This window comes from Zalophus californianus, chromosome 17 (genome assembly GCF_009762305.2).
Source record: "Zalophus californianus isolate mZalCal1 chromosome 17, mZalCal1.pri.v2, whole genome shotgun sequence".
Lineage (NCBI taxonomy): Eukaryota > Metazoa > Chordata > Mammalia > Carnivora > Otariidae > Zalophus > Zalophus californianus.
In genome coordinates, this window is record NC_045611.1 from 13,569,102 (window position 1) to 13,579,821 (window position 10,720).

Here is a 10,720-nt window from a genome sequence, read left to right on the forward strand (position 1 = left end):
TGGAAATCTACCTCCAAGCCTCCATACCCTCCCTGGCAAGAACTCAATCTACCCATTTCTCCACCCTCCCTTAAGTATTCAGTTCTTTCCCGAAGTAGAAATTCCATAAATATCACAATATTAAGGACTAAATTTTAATGAATATAAATCAGAGGAAATGAAGGAACATGAACTCCCATTCAAACCTTCCTTAAAAAAAAAATGTTTCCAAGTTATATTTTTAACTTCCCCCATGATTCGCTTTAAAAAAGACGAACACAAAATCTCTCTAATGACTTTATTCATGAATCTATAACGGAACTCAAAATAGCAAGGAACATGAAAAAAATTCAGATTAATATTTATCAACCAATACATCAGAGAATACATCTATTTTTTATTTAACTAACAAAAATGTCTAAAATGCATGTGTGAGAATATAAACATTCTCCACTTTCTGGAATTTCAAAGTAATGAAGATCTGCTTAATACAGTTGGCCAGAAAAGCTCATTTACACTGTCAAATACATGTAATTCAAAAGAAATCAGACACAACTGATAAAATAACCATCTCATGGTTAATCTTCTGGTAAAGTGCTACTTTCAAAGAAATAAGATTAAAAATTTTTAAATGCTGAACCATCATTCTGGAAGTGTTAAAATTTCTCTTCAAGATTCACTATGTTCATCACATTCATATGTCCCCAAGAGTCCATACACACTATTTTACAATCTAAAAAAATCTGTTAGCTCACAGATTATTTCCTGGAAGTTAAAAGATTACTACACCATTGCTAAATGAAGTTTTTCATGATACAGGTGAGTCCCAGACACAGTGATTTTTCATTGTTTTAAACATGATCTTTGGTTTGAAGCTGTCCTGATATCCTTTCTGGCTGGATGGCTGTGGTCATTAAAATATTCATAAAACAGCACATAGCTTCATTTGAACCACACAAGTAAATTGGGTCAATGGCCTAAAGGCAAGAACGGCACATACTCAGCATCTGGCAAGAAGAGTTCCCCGAATCCATAACTGACGTGGTCAGTGTTAAAGAAAACAAGCGTTGCTGAGGAGTGGCTCACCTCCTTTCATCAAAGACCTCTCTCGATTTATTAACAGCATTAGCCACTAAGGAAATTAGTTGGGAAAAAAATCTAATCTGAAGGAAGGCACATGGATGGAAATATTAAAAACAGAAAAATAAGACCAAGGAAACTGCTTAAATAAGAATGTGTGTGTCCATCCCAAAGTATATGCACATCTCGTATTTGAGGTTGAATATGATCACTGCATAGATTGCACCACGTGGAAAACTCTATGCCTACGGGCATATATATGAGATCAGAACTAACTGGTAGTTTTCCCGAAATAATGAGACTGTCAATGATGCAAAACCTGGCCTTTCCCCCAAATGAAAGATTTTAAATAGCAAAGGGCTGAAATAACAATGGAAACTGTAAGAAGCCATAAAGTTAAATCTCAGAAAGGACAAGTTCAACGTCATAGCTGAAGGCTGCTGATGATTTCTTCTCTCTCTCCTTGAATAATTACATGCAAATGCCTTTTAGCAATGGCAGCATTCAAATCCCACAAAAAATCAAGTAGTGCCCCCTTCAGGAGCACCTCCATTGGCACAAACTGTAAAACCTGCTGGGGTGCGTTGGATTTAAGCAAAGAGCTCAACAATTCATTCACATTCTGCAGATACTGGAAAACCGGATTTGGAAGGTCCTGATAACCAACACACAGCAGGACTGCACAGGTCTTCAGGGGCTCAGAAGAAGTGGGACAAGAAAATGTGATGAATCTAAAACAGCTGTGGAGTACAAAGATCAAACCAGCCATAAATCTTGTAAAACAAGAAAGTACAGGCAAAATCATAACATCTCCTGTATGAAGCTGCTGCAATGAATGTAGAAGGCAGTCCAGAAACAGTTGCTGGTAAATCGGGTCTCCATCATGAAGCAACGAACAGCTGAAAGTCATGAGTTCAGCTGATTCCAGGACTTCCAGTGGTATATGTGTTTTGATATCACGGAGAGTTGAAAAGCCCACAAGCAGGCACTTTATTTGGTTGCTCGGTTCTACCACCTGTTCATCCTGAAGGCACCTGGTAAGGCTAAACAACTCAGAAAATATCAATTCTTCAGTAAAAATGTGACAAGAACAGTAATACTGCTGTTTGGGCCAGAACTTGGAATCCAAATTCAAGGCTCCTCCTAATGACTTTTCAATTGCTTCATTAAGAGTCTTTAAAATTTCACCATCACAGAAAGGAGAACACTTTACCTTTGGCAGTTTCTTTCCCTCTAAAATATGCCATAAGTGATACTCAAGATTGGAAGCTGTCCCTTCTAAGAGAGAACTTTGCCCAGAATGGTACACAGCATGTTCTTCTGCCCAGCTATTAAAGTATCCTTTGGCCACCTTATCTTTCCATGAAAGGGTTTCCAGCATTTTCCTTTCATTATAGGTTTTAAAATACCTGTTCCTCTGCCCAAACCATTTTGTATTTGTACTACAACCAATATTAGATTTTTTCACTAGCCAATGATTTCTGGAAAGAGGCTTCAACTGAAACTTTTGCATGAAATATTGAACAGCACAGTCCCTTAAATTATTCAGCTTTGTTTGTTCCCCTTTTCCCATGCACTGAAACAGACGAATGTTCTCAGAAATAGTCTCTAGTTGGTATTTATGAAAGAACATACAACATTCTTCATGCCTTTTAAGAAAAGATTCGGGAATCACATGATGGGGAAAGAGAGCTTTCTGGGTCATTTCCATCCCAAAATTCAGCACCATCTTAGATAACAGAGGATGGACTGCCTCTCTTCCTTTATAGTGGAGACAAACCACATAGACTTCTGAGTTCCCTGCCTTACTAGTAGCAGGTTTAAAAACATGGACTTGGTCAAAGGAACAGTTTAGCAGGTACATCAGGTTTATGGAACAATGTTCAAACAAAGTAAACATCTTCAGAACAAAAGAGCCACCATTTCCAAGAGTCATCAGAGCAGTGACGACTTCACAGTAATGCAAAGAAGAGACTAAAGCTTCTTGTTCACCTGGGTTTCCTTGGCAATCAAAACTCCCATCTGCAGTGATCAAGTGAATGGTAGCCATGTTACTTACGAAATTCTGAAGTCCAGTCAGGTATTTCAAGGTCATGATATCACCAGTATTATCTGGACCAAAGTACCACCAATGCAAGGTATTTGCAATAAGTCGGTCATCCATAATCATCATAAGATTGTCATTTGCTTCGTGGTATGGATTCAAAGTATTAGCTACCCAACTCCAATCACAGGGGAATCTATGGGATTTTAAGTAGTGATTGAGACTAGCTATAAAAGCTCCAGGAGCTTCACAAAGGTGTAGAGAATTCAGTTTTCCATTCTGAAAAGCTTCCTGTGGAATAAGTGGAAAGCTGCACAAAATTTCATGAAACTTACACCATGCTTGAGTACAAAGTTCAGCGTTCACAGATTTTTTCACATGAGAAATTATTTTTCCAGCTTTATTGGTGAAGGCAGTGTGTTCATGCCACTCATCCAATTTCTTATCACTCAGTAGGTTTTTTACTTCATTTAGGGAGTTCTTCAAATCAAGCAATGTATTAAATTCCGTGTGGTCACAAGTGAAAATTTCACTGGGATCTGGTAACTGCCACTCATTATTAAGTGGCTTGCCATAAGAAAAGTTCTTGGCAAAGAGTTCAAAAATGTCAGCAAGAACATCTGGGCTGAATGTCTCAGGACTTGAACCCAGTGGTGGCTTCCTGCACTTACTCATTTTCAAATTAAATTAAAATCTAGAAAAAGAAAACACATAATTAAATGAATCAAATTTATTAGTGAAATCTCATCCACAGCAAATAAGATCACACTCATGACAAACCACATAAAATGGGAAGGTTAATGTCAGCACATTCTGTTACATAATGAGGCAATTTGGAATAAAGAAAGAGTAAAGGCTTTTACATCCAACAGAGCTCAAAACCACAGCTAAAAAGTGGCCTTGGGTAAATTACATCTTTGAGCCTGTTTCTTATTTAAAAGTAAGGGTATCATTTTTTTAGACAAGGATAAAACATGCTAGCATATAAAAAGCATATACCAACGAATATTCATCAGTGATGGCAGCTCATATTACCATGGAAATCCATCTAGATCCTCCCCAAAATTTTCCTCTAACCATGACTGAGACACCACCCACATGGCCCCAAACATACTCTCAGACTAAGATTCATGCCTTGACCTTTGATCAAGCTTTAACAAGTGACTTTCAGCTTTTTCAGTTCCCTCCAAATCTCACCTCCTTCCAGGAGAAGATTCTACACCTGAACCCAGTACTGGTACTGCTACCAGGCCTCTCTGCCACCACACACTTATTCACCTACAAGGACTGCCAAATACGTCCTCCATCCAGATCTCACACTCTTGCTAAGACATGCACTTTGGTGGTACCAAATCACCTTTACAGGCCACCAACTAACACTCATCACCATACTGCTTGTTAACTGTGGCGTACCTGACTGGTTAGCCTCTATTCAGCTTAATGCTGAAACTGAACTATAGTTCAACCTGGCATGTCTCTAAACTAGATTCCTGTCTCATCTACTCAGACAGCTCCATGCCTCCACTACAAAATATATCTTCTTGTCACTAAAACGTAACACACTTTGATAGAGGATCTTTAAATTGAAGAAACAGCCTCACTGAATATACAAATTATAAACAGTCACCCTACATTCTGTGTTCTAACACCGCCTAAGAAACCAAAAACATCTGTCTACTGGAGGGAAAGAGATATAAGGGAAAGAAGCATGGCTTAATGGCATAGTGTTGGCCTAAGTTGTACATTCCAGCAGACAGAGCTCTAAGTATGATGATAGTACTTGTTGGCTCAATGTTAATTAATAGGTGCTTTAGTTCATAAGTTCTGCATTTGCTTAGCATATTCAACGCATTCTACACCAGTTTTTCAAAAAGAATCTAAATACGTCAAACACAAACTGACAACAAAACCACCATCCCGCAAAAAGCCAATGTTTGATGAATAAAATGGGAAACAAAGGTGAGCTAGTGCCACAATAAATACAGTAATATCCAAAAGACTGTAATTAGCAACTTCTTTTGTACTGTTCTTTTGGCACACTTTTTTCATTCTCTTATATTTTGTTTAAATTATTTACAACCCTGTATACTCCACTAGTTTGCAAGCTTTTTGAAGTAACAAGTATCTTCTTAGTCATTTGTTTGCCACAGTGTATTTACAATACACGTATATAGCTAATAGTCACACTTGCCCATCAATACCTTTTTCTTATCTTAGATCTTTTTTTTTTTTTTTTTACTGTTAGAAGCTATATTCAGACAGACTTCTGAAAGAAGGCCAAAAATGAGGCATTGTCACATTCATTAAAATACTAAAGGCAAATGAAAGTTTATTACAAGTTATTCTGTCTTAATTCCCACTGTGCTTACTGGAAACTACAACCATGTTTAGATCACAACTATATTTTATTTTGGAAAAAGTCTGATTTTAGTCTAATCTCACATACTAATTAATGGCTGTAGGTAAGCTCTGAAATCTTACCTAAGCTAATAGATAATTACCTTCACACGAGAAAAACTAAAGTGATTCAAACACTCCACTGTTCTTCCTGACTACACCTGCGGTACACAAATCAAGATTATATATTTATATAAAAATTATATATATTGAATGTGTGTGTGTGTGTGTGTGTGTGTGTGTGTGTGTGTGTGTGTGTGGAATAACACTCAGGTCTATAATCCAACCTTTGTTTCCTCCTATCAAATTCCCAGAATCCACCCACCTCCCAGCTACCAGTCTCCTCATTGTAGACACTGTCAATTCTCTGCTGGATTACTGCCATAGCCTTCTAACTGGTCTCTTCTATCTTTGCCTCCTTTGGCTCCCCATTTCACTCAAAGTAAATACCACAGTCGTTACAGTAGCCTACAAGAACCTTGAAGATTTCTGCCCTCAAGCCCCAACCCATCTCTAACCTAACTGTCTATTATTCCCCTTATTCATTCTGCTCCAGCCACACAAGCTTTATTGCTGTTCACTTAAACACCAGGTACACTGCAACCTGCAGGTCTTGATCAATCCCTCCGCGTGGAACCCCCCTTCCTTCAGATTACCTGCATACCTAACTCCCTCACCTCCTTCAAATATTACTGGTGTGTAATTTCTCTATGAAATCTAACCTGACATCCTAATTGCATCTTGCACTACCACCAATGGTAAAGGTATGGACCTAGCTGTACTATAGTTTTCCATGACTCTCTTTTCCTTCTAACATGTAATTTGCTTATTATGTTTATTATTGTCTTCCCCAAATTAGAATCTAAGCTCCACAAGGCAAGGATCTTTGTTTTGTTGACTCATTTATCACCCTGAGGTTACAACAGTACTTAGTACACAGTAAACACTCAGTATTTATTGAATAAATGAATGTATATCATACTTAACACAAACGGCACTCTTCCGAGTAGATTCTGAATAGGAGTCATAAAAATGCACTTCACTTTCACTCCAGCCCTTCAATGCATGACCAAAAATTAAAAAACAAAACACGTGGTTTACAAGATAGAAGTTTCCAGTATGTTCCTCTGTCCCTTTCATTAAGCACTCCATAGAGCTTTGTGGCATCATCATTCTGCTAGGAGGGTCAGTATTACCATTCTTATTTTGCAGATTCGAGAAGAAAAGTCATGTAGCCCCCTGTTCGAAGCCACAAAGGAAATACCTGCAAAATTCGTGACCCTGACACAAAACCCACAAGATCTCACTTCTCCAATTAATGCTTACAAAGGAGTTTTAGAAATGTTTCTGGCAACTCCTCCCAGCAACGGTGAAAGTAATAGCTAGAGTGTATCCAGCGCTTTACTTTGGGTCCGGGGCACCCAAGATCTCGTTTCACCTGATGGAAGTGAGTCCCAAGCTACATTCGAGCGGCCCGATTCCTACTGACCTGGAGGCACCTCAGTCCCAGCCCCGGCCTCACTCGAAGGAAGACCCGGCCTCGGAACCCGGGTCTGATTACCTTCGCTCACGCCCACCTCGTCCCCCCGAGTCTAGAAAAGCAGCGCTTCACTCGTTCTCCTCACGCGAAGGAACCATCCTCTACTTCCGCTCCCGGGGCTGCTTCCCGGAACGGTCGCTCCTAAAGGTCTGCGGCGCCTCCCGCCGCAGCGGATGTAGGTGGCGCGCCGAAAGGCCGGGAAAGAGGCCCTGGCCCGCCCTCACAACACCAGAAGCGGTAACCCACCTCCAGGCCGCGCCGCCCCGGAACGTCGGCAGAGAGCCGCCCGAGGGCCCTGAGAGACACATTGCGCACGCGCCTCGAGGCCGGGCTGGCGTCACGCGTCAACGTTACGCACGCCGGCGACTCTCGCAGCGCCGAAGCCCTTGCTCCCTAGGTTTCGTTTCTCCGCCGGGCGCTGAAGCTGGGAAACGCCAGTCTCCGGGCCCACGGCTTCTATGGCAACGGAAGGTGCTCGCGGAGGCGGAGCGTCCCTTGGCCCCGCCCCCTCAGCGGAGAGGGAGGAGAGGGCGGTGAGGTGGGGCGGGGCAAACCTATCAAGCACACGCTGGCTCCGCCCACCCGGCCTTTGGGCAGGGAAGGCTTTCTAATAAGGCTGTTAGGCGGAAGTTGGTTTGTTAACACAGGTTGAGTTAAAACTGGTGCTCGAAAGACAGTATGAGGTTAAAAGCCAAACTAGGCAAACTGCGAGATAACACTGTTATTATAACATATATATTTATAAACCAGTAAGGAAAAGACAATCTCAAAGGAAAATTGGGCGGAAATTTGAACAGGCAGGCCATCCAAAACAAGTAAAACAGCCAATAAGGATATACAAAAAATTTTAACCTATTATAAAAAAAAAAAGTTGGAAATGAAAACAATAAATTGCCTTTTCACCCAATTTAGCAAAGGTTAAAAAGATCAATAATGGCCACTGTTGTTGAGAATATGGAGAAACAGGTTTATTTACTGTGGGTGGGCATAAAAATTGGTATAATCCTTACAGAAGGCAAACTTTAAAATGGCCTTGCACCTTAGCCGGACGATTCCCGCGCCTAGCAATTTATCCTTAGGAAACAAACAGGCACTCACTTTGGACAAAATGTTCGTTTCGGCACCTTAATAGCAACAATAACAAAAACTGGAAACTCTAAATGTCTACTTTAAGGGAATAAAATTCTTCATGATACATCCATATAATGGGATACTATTCGGCCAATAATAGGTTATATGTGTCAACAGTATTGCATAAAAATGGGAAAATACAGAGCTGTGTGTAGAGTTTGAACCATTTATGTAAATTATATATGTGTATATAAAATATATTATTTTACAAGTCCTCCAGGACGTGCATCAATTGAGGGGAAACAATTGTCTTTTCAGAAAAATGGTGCTAGGCCATCTGGATATTCATATGGAAAAAATTTTATTTGGACTCTTACCTCCATCATAAAAATACATTTCATTTGGGTTGCCAATCTATATTGGCAAACAACTCTTTTAGCAGAAAACATCTTTGTGACCTTGAAGTAGGCAAAAAGTTTACAACAAAGCAGAAAAGCACTAATCATAAAGGGAAAATATATAAATTGAACCATATTGAAATCAAGAATGTCTATTCACCATAAGACACCATTGAGAGTGAAAAGACAACCTATTGAAAGGGAGAAAATATTTACAATAAATATGTATGACAAATGACTTGTATCCAAAATATATAACTCATACAAATAAATGAGAAAAGATGCCTAGTGGAAAAAATGGGCAAAAAAAAAAAAAAGGAGCAAACACTTCTAAAAGATGGTATCTAAAAGTCCAATAAACATATGAAAAGATGCTCAACTTCATTAGTCTTTGGGGAAATGTAAACTAACCCCACAATGAGTTAGAATTATACATTACACTGGCTAAAACAAAAAAGACAAAATGTAAGTGTTGGAGAGCATGAGGAGCAACCAATGGAAAGCTGTTTGGAAGGAAAAGATCTCCCAAGATCTTCCAAATTCACAAGTTGGTTGCCCTTCAAAAAAAAAAAAAATTTAATTATATACAGTCAAATGCTGAAATCCTACATGTACTATTCAACCACTTTTGCCAAACACCTATTAAATACTACAGAAAGTTCCCTTAAGCGCCTTCCCAATCAATCAGACTCCCAAGTTTTTTATATCATCATAGCTTAGTTTTGCCTATTTTAGAATTTTATATAAATTCGGTCATTACAGTTTGTTTGTCTGTTTGCAGCCCATTTCCACTCAGTAATCTTTTTTTTTTTTATTGTAGGGGAGAAAAAAAATCTTTTCCTTCTACCCTCTAAGTTCTCAGCTGGGGCTCTGTAACAAAAGGTAGATTAACAAGAGAAAAGCACATAAATTTACTAACATGTTTTATGTGACATGGGAGCCTCCACAAGGAAATGGAAGTTCTGAAGAAACTGTGAAACCTGAGTGTTTTTGTACTAAGTTAAATGAGGAGTAGAAAGTTGTGGGGAAATGTGACAAATGGGTATGAGCTACAAGTAGTACCGTGGGAGAAATTTAGCAAGGCACGTTCATCCAGATTGCTCTTAAGGTCCTCCCATCTTCAGAAATGAGGATGTTCCTTTCCTCCAGTTATAGGGAGGGCATATCTCACATGAGGATCCTGTGACCTGCTTCAGGGCAAGGTCAGAGGGTCCTTCCTGCACCTGCCATTTCTCAAATTCCTTTAGCTTAAAACATTTAATATGCCAGTCACCATATTTTGGGGCAGCATGTTCTAAACCCTGTCAATATTCACCCATGTTGTTTTATGTATTTGACGTTCATTCTTTTTTATTGCTAATTAGCATGTCATTGTATGGAGAGACCATAATTTAGTTATCTATTCTTTTGTTGATGGACATCTGAGTTCTGTTTCCAGTTTGAGGCTATGGTGAATAAACCTGCTATGAACATTCTAGTACAAGACATTGCTGTAAGCATATGTTTTCTTTACTCTTGGGTAAATAGATCTATGTGTCACTTCGAAGAAACCTCCAGACAGTTTTCCCAGAGTGCTTGAACAAGTTTACATCCCTACCCACAATACCTAAGAATTCTGGCCCTTGTAGACTCCGCCCAGCCGCGGTCCACCCCACCTTGTTCTTGGACATTGCCAGGGACGGTGAGCCCTTGGGCCACATCTCCTTTGAGCTGTCTGCAGACAAAGTCCTACAGACAGTAGAAAACTTGAGTGCTCTGAGCCCTGGGGAGAAAGGATTTGGTTATAAAGTTTCCTGCTTTGACAGTATTATTCCAGGATTTATGTGCCAGGGTGGTGACTTCATACACCATAATGGCCCTGGCAGCAAGTCCACCTAGGGGGAGAAATTTGATGAGAATTTCACCCTGGAGCATATGCGTCCTGGCGTCTTGTCCTTGGCAAATGCTGGACCCCACACAAATGGCTCCCAGTTTTTCATCTGCACTGACAAAACTGAGTGATTGGATGGCACGTATGTGGTCTCTGTCAGGGTGAGAGAGGGTAGGAATATTGTAGCAGCCATGGTGCACCTTGGATCCAGAAATGACAAGACCACCAAGAAGATCACCATCGCTGATGTGGACAAATCTAATAAATTTGACTTGTGTCATAGCTTAAGCACCAGACTACTTTCTTCTGTAGCTTAGGGGAGGACCCCATCACTCCCATCT

General features: G+C 39.9%; 1 protein-coding gene across 7 annotated transcripts; it reads right to left on the reverse strand.

Annotated features, from left to right (window-relative positions):
* Positions 1 to 263: 263 nt before the first annotated feature.
* On the reverse strand, positions 264 to 7,490 carry CMTR2 (cap methyltransferase 2). Of its 7 annotated transcripts, none has more exons than XM_027619782.1 (3): positions 7,287 to 7,490; positions 6,483 to 6,556; positions 264 to 3,797 (listed from the first exon to the last, which is right to left on the reverse strand). In XM_027619782.1, the coding sequence occupies exon 3, from the start codon at positions 3,776 to 3,778 to the stop codon at positions 1,484 to 1,486; it is 2,295 nt and encodes a 764-aa protein (XP_027475583.1). In that variant the 5' UTR covers positions 3,779 to 3,797; positions 6,483 to 6,556; positions 7,287 to 7,490; the 3' UTR covers positions 264 to 1,483. The 7 variants fall into 7 exon arrangements, with proteins under 7 accessions (XP_027475583.1, XP_027475587.1, XP_027475582.1 ...); XM_027619786.1 differs by lacking the exon at positions 7,287 to 7,490 and adding an exon at positions 7,078 to 7,275; XM_027619781.1 differs by lacking the exon at positions 7,287 to 7,490 and adding an exon at positions 7,062 to 7,275.
* Positions 7,491 to 10,720: the final 3,230 nt, after the last annotated feature.

Bases quoted from the DNA above. Each gene is read 5' to 3' on its own strand.
- CMTR2 (XM_027619785.1), bottom strand. From the start codon at position 3,778: ATGAGTAAGTGCAGGAAGCCACCACTGGGTTCAAGTCCTGAGACATTC.